Consider the following 26,109-nt stretch of genomic DNA (forward strand, 5'->3'; position numbering starts at 1 on the left):
CAAAAACATATATCCTACATATGCAATGGCTATGATTCCCTAGTAATTACAATAGTATAACTACATAAGAACCTCATCTTCTAGTTTACAAAAACATTTTACAGCTCATATTTACCCAACACTCTATTCAACTAGAACTATTTAAATTGCTGTTACGAACAACCAAATTTCATCTTAATTATTACTCTGATTATGTATGATGTTGAATTTATAGGGTTCCAACTACGGCCTAAAATCTAAAAGGAATAGAAGTTCCGTCTAACATAATTTGTCTGCATGATTTTTTATTTTAGTGTTTTAGTTACTATATTGATACGGAAAAAGCAGCAGTTTTCGCCCATGCTAATTCATATTCCCAGCTCAATAAGATACAGTGTTACTGCTTAACACAAGGATATTCTGAACTAGCTTCCCTATAAACAATATATATCTAGAATGCAGTGAGATAAAACATAACTTGAATGATACATAGGTTTTTTATTTTCAACAGGATACACAAAGAGTGTAGCAGAGCAGAAAACCAGAACAAGCAAGCAACACTAAAACAAATACAATACATTGAAAAAAAAAAAAAAAAAAAACCACCCAAGAAAATATCACAATTATTTACATCACTACACATAGGCATCGGAGAATATGTTTGATGAATCCGTGCAAGCATATCAGACCATGGACGATTTCACCTACAAAAAAACATCAAAAATGAATGAAAAAGAAATATGTTGTAGACATGTAAGATTTAGAGCAATATTCAGAAGAACCTAAAAAAAGGGGGAAAAAGAAAGAAGAAACTGTTAATAACAGTGGCAAATAAGTTTGTAAATATAATGAAGAGATAGGTTATGGGTTCAGAAGCTAATAAAAAGTGTGTAAATTGAGGGGGAAAGAATAGATTTTGAAGAATTACTCTTACATTAGGGAACATTTTGCTAAATATTATTGGGTGGAAATTGAATTAATTGGAGGGAGATATAGAAGAAAAGAAGCTCGTAAAAGTTAATAAAAAAATGCAAGTGCAAGAATTCATTGGTGTACCTTGTTAGGTGCTAACGATTATTATTCTGTGTCTTAAGATTGGAATACATGGGAACGCACATTTTTTAATTTGTCGAAATCTGGTCCTCCTTCATGAAGTCTATCTGTGAATGACTTTGGCATGTTTTTGATCTTCAATTCCTGGAGGGTTGTGATGAACCTCAATCCATCAGGAATCATCTTCAAAATATCACAAAATTCAATTTCCAAACAACAGAGACTGGGCATGGCTCCTTTCTCCACCCTCTTCTCTAACACACGACGAAAGGAGAGGATTTTTAAGTTGGGTAACTTCTCTAACGTTTCCATTGGGTCTTCCTCAAGTTTAGTCCCCAATAAAGTCAACTTCACTAGATTTGGAGAGAATTGGTGAGCTTCTGGAAGCTTCTTTAAATGTTTATATAGATGTAGCTTTTCTATATGTGGACACCCTGATATTAGCATTTGTATTGCATCTTGGGCCCGTTTATTATTCCTCACTTTAAGAACCCGAAGGCGGTTGAGTTTGAACCATGTGGGAAATTGGATGATTTTGGGCTGAACATTCACCAATGTTTGCAAATAACTAAGATTACCCAGTTCCAACTTACCATTTACTTTATATTTTTTCAGTGTAAATAAAGATGCTTCAACTGTTTCATATACTTAAAACACATTTGGCCCTCTCAGATTGCTTGAGAAGGTCCCCAAATCTAGTGTCTCCAAGCAACTCAAATTGCCTATGGATGATGGCACCTTATATATAGAGCTTCTTTTGAGGGATAAATATCTCAAGTGGATGAGACATCCAATGTCTTTAGGTAATTTTCTATTGTCTTTGTTAAAATTTTCCAGATGTAAGACTATAACCAACTTGAATTTCTTGAAACATGACTCTTTAAAATAAGAATAACTTTGAAGACAATTATGTTGATAAAAATGAGGTAGAAGGTAAAGAAGAGACCTGAGATATGGATACTCGCTGAATTTAATTCCCTTGATGTGATTATCATCTGATTCCAAAATGATAGCAAGTCTTCGAACCTTACCGTTTTGTGCTTCACGCCGTTTCAAGGAAAGAATATTGGTAATATGGAGAAAATTTTCTTCTTGGGCTTTTGATACACAAAAGCCTCGCTTAAGATCATGCATTCGACAAGTTTTAATCCTTCCAAGTGAGCCCATTTTCCCCACCAAAACCATGCATCTTTGCACTAGCTCCCTTAAATATTGGTGTCCCACATCATCCATTGTATCCTCTCTTCCTCTATTGTGCTGAATTTCTAATACAAAACATTCTCCCATCCACATCCGAATCAATTCTTTTGTTGGTATCTCAAAATCCTCTGGAAAATTATCTAAATATAGAAAGCATGGTTTCAAGTGACAAAGTAAATCATTATAACTTAAAGCTAAAACTTTGTTGACTCTTAAGTTTTGTTCTACATGAAGGTATGATTTGACATGTCTAAGCACATCCTCTCATTCTTCCTGTGTTTGCTTTGCTACTAAAACTAAAAGACCTCCAAGTACAGTGATGGCCAATGGCAAACCCCCACAATATCCAATCATTTCCTTTCCAAACTCTCCATGTAAGTTTTGGTCACACGGTCTAAAAAGCCAACAAAAAACAAAATAATATCATTTTTTTTCTTGAACAACAAAAAACATAACATCAGCAACTAAATAATAAAATGAAACTATATTTTAAGACTTGAAAGCCTAGAGATAACCACTTGAAGAAATTTTCTCCATGCATATGGACTGTACTAATATATGGCTTTTAATTCTTACTCTTGCACAGTTTTAAATTTAGTTAAAATATTTAAAATGGAATTTAATTTAAATCACAAGTTTTAATTTCGTTAAACATTCAGCTATTTACTTTTGCTAAAATTTAGAGAAATCTTTCTCTATGTTTTATTCTTGTCTTCAAATATTAGTTAACCATATTTTGAGCTAATGCATTTTGCTGTTTTGGTAAATTTTTTCTAGTTTATGCATGTTTTGGCGTTTGTTTTTTCAATCATTAGGCATCTCTCTTTTGTCACTTTATTTTTCTTTTAGTTTTAGATTAATATTTACTTATTTTGAGAGTGGAAATTTGAGTTTCACACAATAGTTGACTATGTATTTTAATTTGCGTATCAATTACAAACTCTATCTCTTCTCAAAAAAAGAATGAAAAAAATCTATCTCTTATGGGGTCATTCTACCATACCCCAAAAAAAGGGGTACGGTATCCACTTATATCTGAGCCGTTTATTTACTTTGGTTTTGATCTTGACCTTTGACGTAATTTTAAAGGTTTTTGGTTACCAGTTAAACCAGTTTTATATATAAACAAAAAATTAAAACATTCATCACGCTTTTCAGCCCTTTCTCCTGTCTCACGTTTGCTTCTCTCATCGTTTGCTCATTGCTCTGTTGCCTCTCTAAACAAAACCCTCAAATCAGACAGTTGATACCGCATCTGTGGCGCATCCACAAAACCCTCAGAGCCCGGCGCACCCACAACCTCAAATCGGAGGCGCTTCTTCTCATCCAATCCAACTTGTCGGCGCTGCTCTCTAGCTTATTCTCTTCCAATCCTTATTCAAATCAGCGGCGCTTCATCTCTTCCCGTACGACTCCGCGGCGCTTCTTCTCTTCCATTCTAAATCGGCTGCGACACCCACAATCTTCAGGTTCTCTGTTTCCATCTCAATCTCCAACTTTTATTGACTATTCTTTCTTCTGGGTTCAACTTATCACTATGAAAGTTTAGGGTTTATATTGGGTTTTTCATTATACCACGTTTGGTTGCTGAGAAAAAAAAGGTAGGAATCGAAAAAATTAAAGTTGGGTTTTTTTCTTTATCTGGGTCTTATAAAAGTAGTAATGTGAATGTCCACTCAATTTTGCCTAACAAACAGTTTTGGAGAATAGGGCGTTAAAGACAAGAATTTTTTTTCTGGGGTTTTCTTGATTTTTTTTGAGTAACCAAACAGGGAGTTAATGTTCGTGAAATGGCACTTGGGTTTATATTATTTCTCTAAACTTTGTGGGTATATGATATTATTGTTTTGTTTGAGTTTCGATTCTTATATATTTGACAAATTAATCTTTATACCGAAGGGCATTGGCAAAGAAATCTTGGGTTGGGCTAGAACTAGAACATCATGTTTGGGTTGAAGAAGATGTCCTTATTAGTTGAAAAAAGAGTCTAACCATCACATATTAAATTTTATAACTAAGTTTATTATAGGGTAATGCACCATTTGCTGGTTCTGCCAACTTCTTTGGCATTATCAAGGTTTGAGTGGCAGAGATTGAATTCTCAACTGATTTGGTTGGGAGTGTGGGGAGGACACGATACTATGAACCTATGGACTTACAAGATTATTATATTTTTTCAACCACCTTGGCAGTAAGAACACCAATTTTAGTGTTGGTTTGTGCTATATTTTAGAGTTGGTTTCTCTAAAATTTAGAATTTGAAAGAAGCCTAGTGATTTTGCTCATAGTTTCAGGAGCAGATATTTTATCTGGATGATGTTCACCATAAATTGAAGTTGTAATAAAAACAGCCTACCTAAGTAGATCATCTCCTGTATCAAAATTGTGTCCCTCTTTTAGCATTAGTTTCTACTTTCTACTTTCTAGCAGTGTGGCTCTACATAGAGCCAGTTGGTGCCAAAGGCAAGGATTCAATTGGGAATTAGTCAGTAATAAAGTGATCTCTCAACTTGAGTAACAAATAGTTAGTCCCCCAGCTCCCAAAGCATTTGTACATTACCACAGAAGTTGTAGAGCAGCACTGCACCTAGAGAAAGAGAAGGTAGCAAGAGACAAAAACCAAAACCCACTTGTTTGTTTGACAAAGATATAGCTACTCTGACACCTTTACCTTAACAACAATTACAGAGTACAGGGTAAGGTCATCTCCAATTCTGAATAGCAACAACAGATGCTGCACAGAGAGTTTCAGGTTCAGCCCAGTGATTACTTTCAAATTAGGATTAGCTAACTGTTTTTCATTTTTCATTTTTAGTCCAGTTACTGTGAAAAATCAGGTTAACATTATTTCTCATTGAGAGTTTATTTTAGCTTTGGTTATTCCTAAGTTAGGTGAGGTACTCTGAATCAGGATGATACCAAATAAACGACTAGCCATCATGATTGGAAATATTACTTTGTGAATTTAGGTCAATGTTATTTTAAGGTGTGGTCTCACCTATAAAAAGGATGAGTGCATAATTACCACCAAAAAAGAAACTACCCTATAGTAAGCACATTTATCAATGCTTTCACTTTCTAGATTAAGATTGGGAATTGGACTGCTATGGTTGAGGATGTCTCATGGTGATATATATATTTTGAATAAAATTGCATTGTTTATGATTTCCATTCATGATAAATATTTATTGAGGTTAACCTGCTTCCTTTTTCTGTTTTTGAATCAGGCTTACACAAACATGTTTTAATAAGTGCGTTGAGAAAAGGTACAAAACTTTGTGTTAATTTCTTTCCTGCAATTTGCGTGAACTTTTCTAAGTTGATTTTGAATTCACCTTTGAAGAATCCAGTTAACTTTTTTTAAAAAGTTCAGTAATTTTTTCTCTATATTAATAAATTGCAGAAAGTACTCATTTGACATCCTTGTGTAAAGAAAATGTATCAAATTGGTCATATTATCATTTATTATTTCAGGTACAAGGAGTCTAAACTAAATATGGGTGAAAATAGTTGCATTGATCGCTGCGTATCAAAATATTGGCATGTAAGTTGACAATCATATTCACATATGGTTTACACAGTACTTCCCACAATATAAACTTTTGATTGATGTACTTTTTTTTGAGGGGGTAGATTAAATTTCTCATTATTATATTACTCTCTTGTCTCTTGTTATAATTTGATTGATATAAAGTCATATCCATGTTATAATTTGCTTGATAAGTTTGTAAATATTTTCAAGCTACTCATAGGTATCCTGTATAAGGAGCAATGCAGATGTTTTAAATATGGACTGACTCTCATCTATTGTCAAATTCTTTTGAACTGGATTTTGTTACAAAAAAGACAATATTTCAGTTTCTTCTTGCCTTCAACCCCTCCACACCAAAAGTTTCATTTTTCCCCTTGCCTTTTCTTTGAATTTTGTGGTCTTGATATTTGATTGGATTCTCTCCATCATGTTTTTGGCTTAAGTTTAATTTTATATCATCCATTACTTCCATGCTTCCTTCACGTTATTTTATTTAGTTTATCAATGCATATGTTATACTGATAATTCTGTGCACCATGCCATTAGCGTAGAAATATCTGTATAAGTCTTGCAGCCTTGGTGTTGCTTTAGAAAGGCCTAACCTTATAGTCATGTGATTTTCTGTGACATTAGTATTTGAATAGTGGGGGTTGCTTGCTGGTTCTATTTTGTTTTGTGGTAATTTAGTGTATGGAATTGGTATTTCATCACCTATGAATTATGATTTACTTGCGATTACCATCATGTAATGGAAATAAAAGCAAGTTGTTTTGTGTTTTTGCCAAGTGACTAATCTAATCGGCCAGCTGCTAGGTTCAGGTCGGCCCCCAATGTGAAATTAAGGCTATTCTGAAATTTGCTCTACACTAGTTACGTGTTTTCCTGGCTGGCTGCCAAAGTTTGATACTGGAATGATTTTTGTTTGTACCAAACTTTATGAGGTGGTTCCATTTTGTTTTTTTTTGAAAAAAGTATTAGCGGCAATTTGAATTTATGCTGCTCCTATATTTAAGTCATAATATTGTTAGCTCTTCATAAATGAAATATTATTCTTGGAAAAATCATCAGTAATTGTGATGATTCTATAACATGTTCAATTGTTTTTGCTGCTGCTTGTTTCTTGGAAGTTTGCAAATGCATGAAAGAAATGGAGATGTTAATGCACATTAAGGGCCCACTTCCTTCCTCCACAGAGCTTTAAAAAGTTCTATATGTACATTAGTGCCCTTCCACTTCTTCGCATCTGAAGTTTGTGGTCATTCTAGCTGATCTCATTATGAACACCCAGATTGAAAATGAATGTGCAATTCCTACATGTGTGAACCTTGAAGCCTACAATTGAATGACTCAAATTGCAAGTTAGGGAATCAAATTGCAAGCTTGTATAAGACATGTCAGATATGAAAACATCAATTAAGCAATTGAGCATGTTTAGATTGGACTCGTAGATTAATGGGATCTGTTTATCCTACTTTTTTCTAATTTTATTTTCAATATCGCAAGGTAACTTGGGGCAACATATTTTAAGTGCACTGCCTCCTACCCCACAAAGAAGGAAACAAGAGCTTAAATCTAAGGCCAAAAATTATTCGTGTAGCATGTTTCTTGTAGATATAGGACGTTAATTAATGGGGCAAGAACAAGGTGATGCAGCCTAAGGCACCTATTAACAATTTCAAAGCTCATTTCCTAATCATCAGGATTTAAAAGGCAAGAAATTCAACCCCGAAAAAGCCAAATTCATTTCCATAATGCAAAATCAACTTTCATTCTTACCATCACAATCTGAATATAGCATAAACCACAAGACAACTAAGAAATGTGAAAAAGAAAAAATTAACTACAGAAACAACAAAAGACTGAGATAATTCAGAACATAGATCAAACGTAAATTGGACATTAATCCTCAGGTGTAGTAGAAACTAATAAGCCAAGGAAAGGAAGAGATGGATAAATATAGATACAAGGGGTATTTTCGTTTGCTATTTTTTCTTTTCTTTTGTCCCTAATGCAAGAAGAAAAGGGTAAAAAAACCTATACACTATCAGTTTCTGTGTCTTTGTGTTTCCAAGGATCTTCCATCTTTAAGACTTTCCTATGCATCATTGTCCATCCCAAGGCTGAAGACTAAGGGAACCACCCAATGTGACAAAAGAACTGTCATATGTGATGTTGGAACCGCATATGTGAGGATGGAACCGTTAAGTATGAGAAAAAAGTAAGGGAATAACTCAAAGTGACAAAAGAACTATCATATGTGATATTGGAATCATATAATGTGAGAATGAAACCGTCAAATGTGAGAAAAAAAATTAAAAGAGTCACTAAATGTGAGAAAATAACTGTCACACATAATGTTGAAACTGCACAATGTGATGATGGAACCGTCAAATGTGAGAAAAAAATAAGGGAACCATCTAATGTGACAAAAGAACTGTCATATGTGATGTTGGAATCGCACAATGTGAGGATGGAACCATCAAATGTGAGGAAAAAAAAAAGAACCACCAAATGTGAGAAAATAATTGACATGTGATGTTTAAACTGCACAATGTGAGGATAGAACCGTCAAATGTGAGAAAAAAAGTAAGGGAACCACCAAATGTGAGAAAATAACTATCACATGTGATGTTGGAATCGCACAATGTGAGGATGGAACCGTCAAATGTGAGAAAAAAAAGTAAGGGAACCACCAAATGTGAGAAAAGAACTGTCACGTGTGATGTTGAAACTACACAATTAGAAGAAGGAATAAAAAAATGTGAGAAAAAATAAGGGAACCACCAAATCTGACAAAAGAACTGACACGTGATGTTGGAAATGCACAATGTGAGGATAGAACCGTCAAATATGAGAAAAACGTAAGGAAACCATCTAATATGAAAAAAGAACTGTCACATGTGATGTTGGAACTGCACAATGTAAGGATGAAATCGTCAAGTGTGAGCAAAAAGTAAGGGAACCATCCAATGTGACAAAAGAACTGTCATATGTGATATTAGAATCGCATAATTTGAGGATGGAACCATCAAATATGAGAAAAAAATAATGGAACCTCCAAATGTGATAAAAGAACTGTCACATGTGATATTGAAACTGCATAATGTGAGGATGGAACCTTCAAGTCTAAGAAAAAAGTAAGGGAACCGCCAAATGTGATAAAAGAACTGTCATATGTGATGTTAGAATCGCACAATGTGATGATGAAACCGTCAAATGTGAGAAAAAAAGTAAGGGAAGAATCAAATGTGAGAAAAAATGGTTACATGTGATGTTGGAACTGCACAATGTGAGGATGAAAACCTCAAATGGGAGAAAAAAAATAAAGGAACCACCAAATGTGAGAAAAGAATTATGACATGTGATGTTGGAACTGCACAATATGAGAATGGAACTGTCAAGTGTGAGAAAAAGTAAAGAAACCACCTAATGTGACAAAAAAACTGTCATATGTAATGTTAGAACCACATAATGCGAGAATGAAATCGTCAAACGTGAGAAAAAAAAAAGTAAAGAAACTACCAAATGTAAGAAAATAACTATCACATATGATGTTGAAACTGCACAATGTGATAATGGAACCATCAAGTGTGAGAAAAAAAGTAAAGAAACTACCAAATGTGAAAAAACAACCGTCATATGTGATGTTGGAACTGCACAATGTGAGGATAGAACCGTCAAATATGAGAAAAAAGTAAGGAAACCACCCAATGTGACAAAAGAATAGCCATATGTGATGTTGGAATCGCACAATGTGATGATGAAACCGTCAAATGTGAGAGAAAAAAAAAGTAAGGGCTGTACTAAATGTGAGAAAAAAATGGTCACATGTGATGTTAAAACTGCACAATGTGAGGATGAAAACCTCAAATAGGAGAAAAAAAATAAAGGAACCACCAAATGTGATAAAAGAACTATAACATGTGATGTTAGAACTGCACAATGTGAGGATAGAACCGTCAAGTGTGAGAAAAAGTAAAAGAACCACCTAATGTGACAAAAGAACTGTCATATGTGATGTTGGAACCGCATAAAGCGAGAATTGAACTGTCAAATGTGAGAAAAAAAGTTAGGAAACCACCAAATGTAAGAAAATAACTGTCACATATGATGTTGAAACTGCACAACTTGAGGATGGAACCGTCAAGTGTGAGAAAAAAGTAAAGAAACTACCAAATGTGAGAAAACAACTGTCACATGCGATGTTGAAAATGCACAATGTGAGGATGAAACCGTCAAATGTGAGAAAAAAATAAAGGAACCATCTAATGTGACAAAAGAACTGTCATATGTGATATTGAAACCGCATAATGCGAGAATTGAACCGTCAAATGTGAGAAAAAAAATTAGGAAACCACCAAATGTAAGAAAATAACTGTCACATATGATGTTGAAACTGCATAATGTGAAGATGGAACTGTCAAGTGTGAGAAAAAAGGTAAGGGAACCATCCAATGTGACAAAAGAACTGTTATATGTGATATTGAAACTGCACAATGTGAAGATGAAACTATCAAGTGTAAGAAAAAAGTAAGAGAACCACCCAATTGACAAAGCAACTGTCACATGCGATGTTGAAACCGCACACTGCTAGGATGGAAGCATCAAATATGAGAAAAAAAGTAAGGGAATCACCAAATATGAGAAAAGAACTCCCACATGTGATATTGGAACTCCACAATGTGAGGATGGAACGATCAAATGTAAGAAAAAAGTAAGAGAACCATGAAATGTGAAAAAAGAACTGTCACATATGATGTTAGAACTGCACAATACGAGGATGGAACCTTCAAATGTGTGAAAAAAAGTAAGGGAACCCCCAAATGTGAGAAAAGAACTGTCACATGTGATGTTGAAAATGCACAATGTGAGTATAGAACCGTCAAATGTGAAAAAAAAAAGTAAGGAAACTACCAAATGTGAGAAAAGAAGTATCACATGTGATGTTAGAATTGCACAATGTGTGGATGGAACCATCTAGTGTGAGAAAAAAGTAAGTGAACCATCCAATATGACAAAAGAACTGTCATATATGATGTTGGAACCGCACAATGTAAGTATGAAACCGTTAAATGTGAGAAAAAAAAGGAAGAGAACCACCAAATGTGAGAAAAGAATTGTCACATGTGATGTTGGAACTACACAATGTGAGGATGGAACAGTCAAATGTGATAAAAAAGTAAGAGAACCATGAAATGTGAGAAAAAAAAACTGTCACATGTGATGTTAGAACTACACAATGTAAGGATAGAACCGTCAAATGTGAAAAAAAAAAAAAAAAAGTAAGAGAACCACCAAATGTGAGAAAAGAACTATCACATGTGATGTTGGAACTACAAAATGTGAGGATGGAACCATTAAATGTGAGAAAAAAGTAAAAGAACCACCAAATATGAGAAAAGAACTACTACATGTGATGTTGGAACTGCACAATGTAAGGATGGAACCGTCAAGTGTGAGAAAAAAGTAAGGGAACTACCCGATGTGATAAAAGAACTGTCATATGTGATATTGGAACCGCATAATGTGAGGATGGAATTGTTAATCGTGATAAAAAAAACTAAGGGAACCACCAAATGTGAGAAAATAACTGTCACATGTGATGTTGAAACTATACAACGTGAGGATGAAACCGTCAAGTGTGAGAAAAAAGGTAAGGGAACCGTCCAATGTGACAAAAGAACTGTCACATGTAATGTTGGAACTGCACAATGTGAGGATGAAACTATCAAGTGCGAGAAAAAAGTTAGAGAACCACCCAATGTGACAAAAGAACTGTCATATGTGATATTAAAACCGCATAATGTGAGGATGGAACTGTTAAATGTGAGAAAAAATGTAAGGGAACCACCAAATGTGAGAAAATAACTGTCACATGTGATGTTGAAACTATACAATGTAATGATGAAATCATCAAGTGTGAGAAAAAAGTAAGGGAACCATTCAATGTGACAAAAGAATTGCTATATGTGATGTTAGAATTGCACAATTTGAGGATAGAACCGTCAAATGCGAGAAAAAAAATAAGGCAACCGCCAAATGTGACAAAAAAACTGACACGTGATGTTGGAACTGCACAATATAAGGATGAAACCATCAAATGTGAGAAAAAAAGTGAAGGAACCACCAAATGTGATAAAAGAATTGTCACATGTGATATTGGAACTACACAATGTGAGGATGAAATCTTCAAGTGTGAGAAAAAAGTATGGGAACCACCCAATGTGACAAAAGAATTGTCATATGTGATGGTGAAACCGCACAATGTGATGATGAAATCGTCAAATGTGAGGAAAAAAAAGTAAGGGAAGCACCAAATGTGAGAAAAAAATAGTCACATGTGATATTGGAACTGCATAATGTGAGGATAAAAACCTCAAATAGGAGAAAAAAAATAAAGGAACCATCAAATGTGAGAAAAAACTATGACCTGTGATGTTGGAACTGCACAATGTGAGGATGGAACCGTCAAGTGTGAGAAAAAGTAAAGGAATTACCCAATGTAACAAAAAAACTGTCATATGTGATGTTGGAACCGCATAATGCGAGAATGGAACTGTCAAATGTGAGAAAAAAAGTAAGGAAACCACCAAATATAAGAAAATAACTGTCACATATGATGTTGAAACTGCACAATGTGATGATGGAACCGTCAAGTGTGTGAAAAAAGTAAAAAAAACCACCAAATGTGAGAAAACAACTGTCACATGTGATGTTAGAACTGCACAATGTGAGGATGAAACCGTCAAATATGAGAAAAAAGTAAGGAAACCACCCAATGTGACAAAAGAACTGTCATATGTGATGTTAAAATCGCACAATGTAATGATGAAACCGTCAAATGTGAGAAAAAAAAGTAAGGCAAGCACTAAATGTGAGAAAAAAATGGTCACATGTGATGTTGAAACTACACAATGTGAGGATGAAAACCTCAAATAGGAGAAAAAAAAAGTAAGGAAACCCCCAAATGTAAGAAAAGAACTGTCACGTGTGATGTTGGAACTGAACAATGTGAGCCTAGAACTGCACAACGTGAGTATGGAACCATCAAATATGAGATAAAAGTAAGTGAACTACTAAATATGAGAAAAGAAGTATCACATGTGATGTTAGAACTGCACAATGTGTGGATGGAACCATCTGGTGTGAGAAAAAAGTAAGTGAACCACCCAATGTAACATAAGAATTGTCATATGTGATGTTGGAACCACACAATGTGAAGATTAAACCGTTAAATGTGAGGAAAAAAAAGTAAGGGAACCACCAAATTTGAGAAAAGAACTGTCACATGTGATGTTGGAATTACACAATGTGAGGATGAAACTGTCAAATGTGATAAAAAATTAAGGGAACCATGAAATGTGAGAAAAGAACTGTCACATGTGATGTTAGAACTGCACAAAATGAGGATGAAACCGTCAAATGTGAGAAAAAAGTAAGGGAACTACCAAAAATGAGAAAAGAACTATCACATTTGATGTTGGAACTGCACAATGTGAGGATGAAACCGTCAAGTATGAGAAAAAAGTAAGGGAACCATCCGATGTAACAAAAGAACTGTCATATGTGATGTTGGAACCGCATAATATGAGGATGGAACTGTTAGATGTGAGAAAAAAAATGTAAAGGAACCATCAAATGTGAGAAAATAACTTTAACATCTAATGTTGAAACTATACAATGTGAATATGGAACCGTCAAGTGTAAGAAAAAAAGTAAGGGAACCGTCTAATGTGATAAAAGAACTGTCACATGTGATGTTAGAATTGCACAATGTGAAGATGGAACCATCAAGTGTGAGAAAAAAGTAAGAGAACTACCCAATGTGACAAAACAACTATCATATGTGATGTTGGAACCGCACACTGTGAGGATGGAAGCATCAAATGTAAGAAAAAAAGTAAGGAAATCACCAAATATGATAAAAGAACTCTCACATGTGATATTGGAACTGCACAATGTAAGGATGAAACCATCAAATGTGAGAAAAAAGTAAGGGAACTATGAAATGTGAGAAAAGAACTGTCACATGTGATGTTGAAACTACATAATGTGAAGATAGAACTGCATAATGTGAAGATGAAACCGTCAAATGTGATAAAAAAGTAAGGAAACCATGATATGTGAGAAAAGAACTGTCACATGTGATGTTAGAACTGCACAATGTGAGGATGAAACCGTCAAATGTGAAAAAAGAAAAAGTAAGGAAACCACCAAATGTGAGAAAAGAACTGTCACATGTGATATTGGAACTGCACAATGTGAGGATGAAACCGTCAAATGTGAGAAAAAAAAAGTAAGGGAACCACCAAATGTGAGAAAATAATTGTCACATGTGATGTTGAAACTATACAATGTGAGGATGAAACTATCAAGTGTGAAAAAAAGGTAAGAGAACCATTCAATGTGACAAAAGAACTGTTACATGTGATGTTGGAACTGCACAATGTGAGGATGAAATCGTCAAATGTGAGAAAAAAAGTAAGGGAACCACCAAATGTGAGAAAAGAATTGTCACATGTGATATTAGAACTACACTATTTGAGGATGGAACCGTTAAATGTGTGGAAAAAGTAAGTGAACCACCAAATGTGAGAAAAGAACTGTCACATGTGATGTTGAAACTGCACAATGTGAGGATGGAACCGTCTAATGTGAAAATAAAAGTAATCTGGTGTAGCAGATTACCTACTAATGGATATCGTACCCCCATTTTTTTTTGGGTACTGTAGAATTACTTTCTCTTATGGGATAATATTCTATTTGAGGCGAAGTTTGATAAAATAGTTAATGGGTTTCGTCCAATTTCCTTTTTTTTTTTCGTTCGAATTGACAAAAGTTATACATAATAACTATCTCCACGTACTTTTCTCAACCCCCCCCCCCCCCCCCCTCCCCCCAAAAAAAACTATCTCCCTGTACAACGAATGTATAAATAAAATGTATCTTATTTTTATTAAAATGTGCATTCCTAATTGATAATTAAATATCTAATAGTCTTTAAAATACACCTTTAAAGGAATCTATTACCAAAGATGTAGACTAATTAGCTTTCCAATAATTGAAATAAGAGAAATTAAATCTAGACATGTTAATTAACATTTGATCTTAAAATATTTAATGCAGTATACAGCTTAGTGATTAGTAACATCTTTAAAGACATTTGTTACCTCTTCCTTATTTACCAAAAAAAAAATCATTAAATTAATTACCCCAAAAGAAAAATTATTAAAGTAAAGCAGGATTAGATATTAGTTGTACCTTCTCTCCAAGATATTGCTATCTTGTCAAGTAATTCCCAACTCTTTTCTTCATTTAGACACTGCAATTCACAAAGGAAACTTCTGAGGTCTACATGCAAACACAATTGTTTATTACGAGAGGTAAGCAATATTTTGCTACCAGTACCCCTCACTAGGAAGGCTTCCTGTAGACTGTTACAGGCCTCAATATTCAAAATATCGTCTAGAATTACCAAACACTTTTTCTCGCATTGAACTTGACGAAGTTTCTCAACAAATTCTGCATCCTTCCACTTTTGAATTTCATCCCTTTGATCTTTAGACAGAAGGCTAATCAAAATTTCTTCCCAAACATGTCTTCTTTGACATTGTTGTGAAATATATACCCAAGCACGACCATCAAAGTGTTGCTTGACTTCGTGGTAATTATAAACCATCTTAGCAAGAGTGGTCTTTCCCAAACCACCCATACCACATATGGAAGCTACTCTGCTGTCTTCGCCTTCTTTAAGCAAAAACTCCAATTTATTCAAGTCATCGTCTAACCCAACAACGTCATGTTCAAGATGAGAATTTGTTTGCCTTTGCTCTTGTTGCCTCTCATTAAAAGAACTGGATCCACCTCCTTTTATCATAGATTCTCTTATGCCATAGCCTTGAAAACTTGTTTTCAAGTTAGAAATTTTTGTCAATATATCTTCAATCTTTGACCCAATCCGGTGCACTGTAATTCCTTCATCCAAGATGCAACTGCACCTCTCGAGAACCTTTTGTACACCTCTTCCCTTTCTGGATCCAACCGTGTGGGCATGAGTGGCAATGATATCATCTGCATCATGAACAAGATCTCTTAGTTCAGCAACCCACTGCTTACAAGCTCTGACTCATTTTGCCTTATATCTGCATCCTTTAATAAGCCTTGCATAAGTTTGAGCTCAATTTGTAGCAGCTCAACTTGGTTAATTTACTCACAATGAATCTGCACTCTCTTTGTATAATTTCACTCAAACCTTCCCTTTTGGACATACTCTACTTAAACTCCGTCTCTGTTTTTTTTTTTTTTCGGTTCGTCAACGGTGTCCGAATTTTCCATAATGAAAAATTTCCACTTCACCTGACTCAAAAAATTGTAGTTTTGCTCTACCTTTTGGCTTTTTTGTTTTCTTCATCTTGCAAAAGAAAGAGTGCTTTGGACTTTTTGTGACGTGTTAGCAAAAGTTTCAACAAAGTTGAAAACGCGAATGATGCTGGCTGGCCTCAATTATTCATCTTTTTCATAGTGACATACAGCTAACTTCATTATTAGTGTGTAGGGTTATGAAGAGGACGGACTGACTGAGGGAATAATAAGGAAATTTCCATCTTTATTAGTTATACTAGCCGCGAATCTGCGCGTTGCGCATGATAATTATTTTTATAGTGATTTTCTTAAATTTTTTATATAATTTAAACTAATTTAATAAAGAGTAATGTATTTTGTAATTATATTTTTATTTATTATAACAATAATCATAAATGTAATATAGGAACAATCACAAATCACAAATTTAATAATTTTTGTTGTACTAAAATGAAAAAAAAAATACAATTTTTCTTAGAAATTCAAAAGGCAAGTTAACGAAAAATATTTATTTTATTTTATAAAAGTTATTTATAACATTTTTTGAATCATTAAAAAGTATACAAAATTTGGAAATTATTCTTTTAATTTTAAACAAACTTTCTCAAACTTATTTTTTCTGCCTACAATCCAAAACACTGAAAAAATTAACTAAAAAAATTAATAAAGCTTAACTATGATTAATTGGACCAATTAGGAAAACAATTTGTTGTTTATAATCTACTAAGGTTATTTTCTTTGCAGAAATTGTAATTTTGTCCACCCAAAACATATTATCAACTTAACAATTATTAGCAAAATCTAAGAATTAAATTTTTATATATGCATTGTTATAAAATAATAATAACAATAATAATTAAAGTAAAATTGCAAAAGATAAAATTTGTCTCTCGTCCAATAATTTTTGTTTAGCCAACCTTTGCTTTTCTCTAAATAAATGGCATTATAGAGTACTTCTAATATAATTATTAAGAGTACTTTATCCACCACAAAGGATTAAAACATTAAAAAAAAATGATTAAAGTGTCATAGTTTAACATCTAAATTGAGCATTATAAAAATCATGCTATCAAATTACAATAACTACCAAATTAAATTATCCAAATCATGCTATGTAGTAGAATAATATTATATTTTTATATACTATATTTAATCCTTTATAACACAATAGGATAACATTTAACAATCAAAGAGAGAGAAAAAAAACACAACAATTAAAAAAAATGAATTGCATTAACCTAAAGTAGATTAAAGAATATAAAAAATTATCAACCTAAAACAAAGATGCAAGAAAAATAAAAAATAAAAATCCACCCAAAAATTTTGTGTGTGTGTGTGTGAGAGAGAGAGAGAGAGAGAGAACATTTTTTCTGTAAGGGAAAACTATACATAGAATGAAAGAGATAGTGACAAATTTATAGTAAGATAGTGTGATTTAGCATTAACTAAAAAAATTAATAAAACTTAACTATGATTAATTGGACCAATTAGGAAAACAATTTGTTGTTTATAATCTGCTAAAATTATTTTTTTTGCAAAAATTGTAATTTCGTCGACCCAAAACATATTATCAAATAAAAAATTATTAACAAAATCTAAGAATTAAATTTCTATATATGCATTGCTATAAAATAATAATGATAATAATTAAAGTAAAATTGTGAAAGATAAAATTTGTCTCTCATCCAATAATTTTTGTTTAGCCAACCTTTGCATTTTTCTAAATAAATGGCATTATAGAGTACTTTTAATACAATTATTAAGAGTACTTTGTCCACCACAAAGGATTAAAAAAAAATGATTAAAGTCTCATACTTTAACATCTAAATTGAGCACTATAAAAATCATGCTACCAAATTATAATAACTACCAAATTAAATTATCCAAATCATGCTATGTAGTAGAATAATATTATATTTTTATGTGCTATATCTAATCCTTTATAACACAATAGGATAACATTTAACAATCAAAGAGAGAGAAAAAAAACACAACAATTAAAAAAAACAAAACTAAATCACATTAACCTAAAGTAGATTAAAGAATATAAAAAATTATCAACCTAAAGTGAAGATGCAAGAAAATTAAAAATAAAAATCCACCCAAAAATTGTGTGTGTGAGAGAGAGAGATAACTTTTTTTCTGTAAGGAAAAACTATGCATAGAATGAAAAAGATAGTGACAAATTTATAGTAAGAGGGTATGAATAAAAAGAGACAAAAATAGAAGAAGATGAAGGGAAAGATGAAGAATGATATAAATGTAGAAGGTAGTGGGGAGATGAAAATGTGAGGGAAGGAGAAAGGTTGGAAAAGTAGTGGAGAGATGAAAAGGTAAGGGAGGGAGAAAAGTTGGAGAAGTGTAAATATGAAATAAAAAATATTAAAAATAATTATAAGAAAATGGAAAGAAAAAAATAATGATGTGGCTCAACATGAGCGCAATAGCATTAAACGCTATGCTTCAGCTTTTAGTAATACTAGTCGCTAACCTGTGCGATTCACGAAAAAATTGAGAAAAATGATCAAGAACTTATTTATTTATTTATAAGATTAATTCCTAATATTCATATATTCCATTCTAGTCTTGCGAAAGCAAAAAAATTATAAATCATTGCTCCTCCAGTGGGCACATTTATTTCCCAGTTAAGTTCCCTTTCATAATAGAGCTTCTCATTATTGGTACACTTTGTGGTTGAAAAAGAGATATGCAAGTGAAATGTTTAGTTCATATTGCAAAGTTACATGCAACTTATAATTTGTTTCTATATATTTGATGATTTATCTATTTATTAAGGCCAATAAGTAGCCTAATTTTCAAAATGTTTCCTCTTTCCTTCAGATCCAATGAATTTAATGAAGCCTTGAATTATTAAAATTTTTTCAAGTGATTGCACGATAGGTTGATCCAGCTGCTGGTCACAGAGCGATACATTTTTGGCACGGCATGTACCGATGTTCTTCTGCATTATATCAATATCAATTCCTTTTTAACAAATAAAACAGCATCGCCAACATTAAACATTTCAATAATTACAAGTTAACTTGTAGATAATTTCAGAACTCAAACAACTAAAAATCATTATAATGCAGCCATTATATATAGGTTTAAAAGCATCCTATCAATCATTCAGACCACTTGCATTATCTAATAGCAGGAAAAATTTATGAAACTTAAGCAATAATAGATCTTGATGACCCTGAAAAACCACCTAAAATGTTAGATCTTGATTAGGTTGTATTAAGTAGTAATTATCCCAACTCTTGTTACCTGCATTTAGTAGGTAAAATTATCTGAGTTGTTCTCCATAGTATTTTCAAATTCCATTGCTTCTTAGACTGATCTATATTCTTGACATCACCCCCTGTTGCAAAAAAAATGCTAACCTCACAGTAAGCCTCCCTTGAGCATTTGTTATCCACATAATCTTACCTGGTGTATTTCTTATTGAGAGCAATTTTAACAATGGCACAGATTGAAGCTACATCAAACAGGTCATGTAACTTTGCCAAGTCCCACTCTCCTCTCATTGCATCAATTAGCAAACTAACCACCACTTGCTGTTGAACCACTAAAGCTATTTTAGCAATCTGTTTGAAATTATGACCATGACCCAGAAGTCTTCCCATATTCTAACTTCTTGCCATACATATTAAAAAGACAGTTTTACTTGTGATCCCAATTAAGAACAAAGGTCCTAGCAAATTACTTTAAATTGATGTTTTCTTTGAAAATTTTATGAAATATGGGATGAAAGTAATTGCTGACCTGCATGTAGTTTGAGGATCACAGAATGGAAATTTCAATAAACTTATTGGAGTGGTTTATATTGCATATGTGGTCTGCTAATGTTTTTTTTTTCTCGATAAAATGGTTTGAGAACGCTGTCTAAGAGTGACAGACCACATATGCAATATAAACCACTCCAATAAGAGCAACTGATGAATTTGAATGTTCCCTACATGCTAAATTAGACCTTTTTTTTTGTGCAGTTATGCCAACAATCCAAGTCTTGCAACAATTGAGTTAATGAACAAACCTCATGCACCAGGAGTCACTCCAGACAACCTTAAAAACTATTATAAATCCGGGTATGATGTTGTGAGAAAGTACACACCAAGTGCTTATGTGATCCTCTCAAACCAGTTGGGGAATGCTCATCCAAAGGAGCAACTCTCATTTGCTAGAAACTTCAATCATGTAGTCATTGACATGCATTACTACAATCTCTATTTGGATGAGTTTAGCAACATGAATGTACAATCTTATGCACTAAAAACCGTGACAACTTCCATTGGCCCCTTTAGTTTTGTAAGCCAATCTCATGTAGTAGCGGCAGCCATTGCTGTTGTCTAGTATAAATCTTTTCTATTTGGACAGAATCTAAGACCAAGACCACTTTTAAATTAGACCCAAATTCACTGAACCCACAATTCATTCTCAATGATAAATTTCAAATTTGCAAAGAATATCCCAAACTTTAATCTCAATGCACAAACCCACCATGAAATAAATCATTAAAAAATCAAACCTTCTTCTCAATATCCCTTAAACTTTCAAGTAAATAATCTCAAAGACCATTGTGATTCAATTCATCTCCTTTCTACCATATTAACCTATCCTATTTGCAAAACCTGAAATTGTCTTCATAACTTAAATACCAAAACGTTAAGACCAAGTCCAAGTTCAATACCAATCCCACCACCAATAGTCTACTAAATCAGTAAAAATATCTAACATATGACCTCATATTCACAGATCCACCTCTAAATCAAAACCAAACCCACAATTCAAAAGAAACCAATACCAAACTCTAATCTCAATGCACAAACCCACCACAAAATGAATCATAAAAATTCAAACCCAAAGATCAATTTCCCCTAAAAGTTCAAATACACAATCTCAAAGTCTATTGTGGTTCCATCTTGGTTCAAATTAGAACCTATAAATCCCAAATGGAAACCAAAATGAATTAGAATTTAAAAATCCTTATGAATTTCAAATTTATATCTAGAAGAGAAACAATACCCTAAAATCAAGTTTCTAAGTGGTAGCCACATGAACCCAGATAAGAATTCACATACATTCACTTTGTGTTAGAAGCTTCCACTGCCCATTTTAGCACTACCCGAATTCTCACCCACATGCTCAATATGCCTTCTTTTTTTTTTTCTTTTTGCTTTTTCTTTTTAATATTTTACAGTTCAAAATTTATGAACCCATGAAAGACAACTTGAGGGCCCTTATCTTTTGCACTATTTTATTCCCCCTAACTTGTATTCTCTTTGAAGCTATCCATTTCACTGATCAATGACATATATTCAACCTCATAGAAATTCAAGCTCTTATTGGTGTCTTTGCAATTTAATAGATAATTAGTAATGAATTGGTAGTAAAACCGAACAGCCTACACAACCAAAAGATAACATAAATTTATTCTAGCATACCAAAAGATATAACCAAAATAGTTTAGCATAGCCTCTTCTTTTTATTTCTAATTGAAGAAACAATCCAACTTTATTTACAATTTCCAGCAAAGCAACTCATTACTATTAATTCATACAAATCAAAAGATAATCTATTGGCGGTTTTTCTTCGTGATTGAATCCATTCATTTATATGACATTGTAATTTCTTCAGCTTCTGTCAGTAATGAACCAAAAGACAGAGCTCCAATTAAAAAGCCCAGCAATCAAAACAATCATCCACACCACAGCAATGCAATTCATTTTTATTTATAATTGAACAAACAATCTAGCTTTATTTACAATGGAATTTCCCAGCAAAGAAATTCATTTTTATTTCTAATTAAAGAAACAATCCAACTTTATTTACAATGGAATTTCCCAACAAAGCAACTCATCACTACCAATTCCTATAAATCAAAAGATATTCTATTGGAAGTTCATTACTACCAATTCATATAAATCAAAAGATAATTTTTTGCCAGTTTTTCTATAGCATTTGTCAATATTGAATTTATTGATTTATATGACATATTAGTTTTCTTCAGTTTCTGTCAGTATTGAACCAAAAGACAGAGCTCCAATTAAAAACTCTAGCAATCAAAACAATCATCCACACCACAACAAAGCAATTCATTTTTATTTTCCAACAAAGCAACTCACTGAACAATGTCGTATTTCTTTGGTTTAATTCTTTTGGTTACATAAACTAAAGAAACAATCTAGCTTGAGGGATACTATGGAAGGTGATGATGTGCCTCCTGCATCATAGCTTGTGGCATGAAAGTTGACCCACAATGTTTTGGATGAAAGTTGACAAGTATAAATGTTGTGTTGGCAATTTTTCTTTAGGTTTTGTCAGTATTGAATCTATTATAAATAAGACAATGTCTTTTACATTATATTTTGGTAGTAAATCTGAAAGCCTACAAAATTCATATAATTCAAAACCGAGCAACAATTCATTATGGATATTCTATTGGCGGTTTTGTTATCAAATCATTACTATGGAAGGTGTTTTGGATGAAAATTGACCCACAATGTTTCGGATGGAAGTTGATAGGTATAAACACCGTGTTGGGAATTTTTAGTATTGAATCTATTAGAAATAAGACAATCCAAACAGCCTACACAATTCATATAATTCAAAACCAACTAGCAATTCATTACGGATAATCTATTGGTGGTTTTGCTACCAAACCATTACTACCAATTCATATAAATCAAAAGATAATCTATTGGTGGTATTTCTGCAGCGTCTGTCAGTATTGAATTTATTGATTTATATGACATTGTAATTTTCTTCAGCTCTTGTCATTATTGAACCAAAAGACAGAGCTTCAATTAAAAACCACAGCAATCAAAAGAATCATCCACATCACAACATGAAAGAGGCAGTAAAGCTTCTGTTAGTACTGAACCAAAAGTCAGAGATCAAATTAATAGGTCCAACAATCAAAGTTTCAGCATAACAATCATACACACCACAACACAAAAGAGGCGGTAACAAAATATAAAAAAGGGAAACAAAAAACATCAAGCAAAAGAATGGAGCACAAAAAGAATTGGGATTTAGAGATACCTCAACTGAATCAGTCAAGTTTTGTTAGAATTTATATATTGTGAGGAGAGGAAGACAGGAAGGAAGGAAGTCAGATAAGTGGCAGTTACTGTGAAACTGTAGAGCAGGAAGGTGGGGAAATTTTCATGGTTTCAAATGGTATCAGATTCCTTCCTTTTACGGCTTCAAACTTTTGGGTTTTCCTTAGTTTGAAACGATGTGAAACTGTTGAGTAGAAGTTCAAACCATTTGTTTTCCCTGAAACGATGCATAACCATAGAGCAGAGAGGTGGGTGAAATTCCAACTGTTTGTTTGTCCTTTCCTTTTGTCATGCTATGCTTCTCACGCAAAACCCTTTGCGAAACCCTGTTTCACGGTTTCAAATTTCCTGCTTTTCCTTTAAGTTGAAAAGGCTTTGGATTGGGCTTTGTGGTTGAATTAAATAGATAAGAAGTGGGCTTTATGGTAGAGATAACACTAAAATTTATTATACAGATTTATTATTTTGAAATTTATAGATTTATTTGTGGGAAAATTTGGTTTTGTATCTCATACAAAATACACAGCGGAAGTAACAAACATGGATCTATTTCATTCATGATTGATAATATGTACAATGTAAATTTCAGAATTTAAGAACAAGATAGCGTACCTTGGTGTGGTGAAATTCAAAACAAAAGATTAGAAGTACTTGGGAATACTTTTAATCTTCACTCCAATTCCACTTTACGCCCAAGAAGTATAGTCTCTCAATCTTCCAAGGGAGAATAATTGAGTGGCTTCACTCACACATACACACCATTTCACAATGATGTCTTTTTTTTTTTCCTTATCTTAATAAAAAATTTTGTATGTTTCTCTCTTTATAACTAACTAATTATTAATTGAGTTGGCCTATTGGGCTTTAGTGCATGGCTTGGAGTGGGACCAAAAGGGACCAATAAGACACTAGCTCCAATGGGCTTTGGGCTTTTCTGTCAACTCTTGACAAGTCCAAAGTTACCATTAATTATATTTAATACCACTATATAAATATAATTGCACTTTAGGCCTTATTAATAAATTATATCCCAAGACTCTAATAATATCATTTGACCCCTCCATGAAATATCCATAGTGAACAAAGTCATAATAAACTGTCACTTTGTAAACAACTATTCTATCTTTGAGTACTCAGTTTAATCTTTTAGTTATTCACATTTATTGAAATCCAATTTCAATAAATATAAGCTTTAGTAACTCCTTACTAAAGTGGGTGCCCTGAATAACCAGTTCCCATTAATCTTATCTCAATGGGATATTTCGTGTCTCTATAAAAAGAGATTATGGATTCCATCTTGAGAATATGTGTTCCCTCAACACTACGTGTGGTTACCCAACATATTAAGGTTTTGACCGTGAATATTAGATCTCACTCCTGATATATCAAAGTAATCTACATTTCATGATCGGGTTCACTACCCTCTCAGGATTAAGAGTCTATGAAATTAGAAGTCGTGAGATTAATTATTCAGGTGATAGTTGTTGATTGAATAATTAATCTCACAGTGATCCAGTTCAATATGTCTTAACTCTTAAAACACATCAACACATCAACTAGAAGTCTTCACTTCCATGATTAAGACAAATCATCTTAGTTGATGTGTTATAGTCTTCGCAGATGAAACGTCCAATTTCATCACCGACTACGAACTACATTTTGAGTTTACAAGGAACTTGTGATTTACATCTTCTGTAACTTTTCACATAAATCACATACAATGCATCTCATGGACTATGATAATGTCCCATTGGTTCATTTATAAATAGTCTCATATAATTAAACAATTTAATTATTTATGACATTATTTACGACATGCCAATAAATTGGATTTTAGGGCATAAACCCCAACATTATTGTGATTCTAAAATTTGTAAAAACTATTTTAAAATTCAAGGACAAAAAAAAGAAAAGATGGAAATGACATGGTCACTGACGTGGCGCAATGTGAGTGTAGCAACATTAAACGTTACGTTTCGAATTTTAGTAATATATAGATATAGATACGACTCATTAATCATCAAAGTGCACCGTTTCCTTCAAATGGAACAGTGCCATATTGGCGTCAATCTTTAGAATCCCAGAGTGCTTATTTACACACCTGCTTAGCACGTGATTTTCTGTAAAAACGTGTACAGCTTTGATTAGTTGTAGAGTTTGTTTGTTGTTATTCAGTTTAGGAATTGTAACAGCTAGTAAGTTAAATTAATAAGGCTTTTTTCAATGGCCCTTGCAAAAGTTCATTAGTGTCAATAGAATCAGATTTTCTCTCAATTCTCTTTTAAAGATCTAGATGATTTTGATCTTTGCATTTATAATTTTTTTTTAAGAAGAATTAGCATTTGTAATATGAAATTGATCTTTTCTTCTATCTATACTTTGCATCAAGCTTTACCTTATGATAAAATATGACAAGACTAAAATTTTCAAAGAAATTTTGGCCAATTTAGTTCACAAAGTCCTCTTGCCATTGGTTATGCAATGTGCAATTTAGTATAAAGTGTATAGCTTTGTCAAGGAATGCATAAACTGACTTTATGTTGACCGTGTACACAATATCAGATAGTGAGCCTTAGAGAGTTTCCCCATAAGTTTTTGATACCCCAATATTTATCAGAGATTTTCTCCATCTAATTTAACTATATTGAAAATTCCTCTGTATATTGCATAATGAATAATAGATACATCTCTGCTCTTATAAACAAGTATCAAAGTGTGAAAAATTATAACAAACTACCTGTAGTTTAACAAAGATGACAAAGACAACTTCACATAACTTGTAGCTTTGGCATATCTAGCTTAGCTGAAAGCCTGAAATTATGCACTCTAATTCAGATCAATTTCAATAAGCTAGTTCTGACTACTTACTCTTTTTCAAGAGTTCTCATATTCCAACAGGTCTTCCAAATCTGTGGG

The 26,109-nt window shown here is 33.0% G+C and overlaps 1 protein-coding gene and 1 pseudogene across 1 annotated transcript; one reads left to right on the plus strand and one right to left on the minus strand.

Annotated features, from left to right (window-relative positions):
• Nucleotides 1-495: 495 nt before the first annotated feature.
• Nucleotides 496-19,755, minus strand: LOC142644436 (putative disease resistance protein At1g50180; annotated as a pseudogene).
• Nucleotides 19,756-19,919: 164 nt separating this feature from the next.
• LOC142644437 (putative glucan 1,3-beta-glucosidase A) lies at nt 19,920-20,482 on the plus strand. The gene is made up of 2 exons (XM_075819054.1): nt 19,920-19,966; nt 20,119-20,482. Exons 1-2 carry the CDS (start codon nt 19,920-19,922, stop codon nt 20,480-20,482), a joined length of 411 nt encoding a protein of 136 aa, XP_075675169.1.
• The last annotated feature ends 5,627 nt before the right edge of the window (nt 20,483-26,109 follow it).

The sequence above is a fragment of the Castanea sativa genome, chromosome 7 (genome assembly GCF_040712315.1).
Source record: "Castanea sativa cultivar Marrone di Chiusa Pesio chromosome 7, ASM4071231v1".
NCBI classification, from domain to species: Eukaryota; Viridiplantae; Streptophyta; class Magnoliopsida; order Fagales; family Fagaceae; genus Castanea; species Castanea sativa.

Bases quoted from the DNA above. Each gene is read 5' to 3' on its own strand.
- LOC142644437 (XM_075819054.1), top strand. From the start codon at position 19,920: ATGGAAATTTCAATAAACTTATTGGAGTGGTTTATATTGCATATGTG. The intron at 19,967-20,118 runs GTCTGCTAATGT...TTTTTTGTGCAG, and splicing joins TGGTTTATATTGCATATGTG to TTATGCCAACAATCCAAGTC.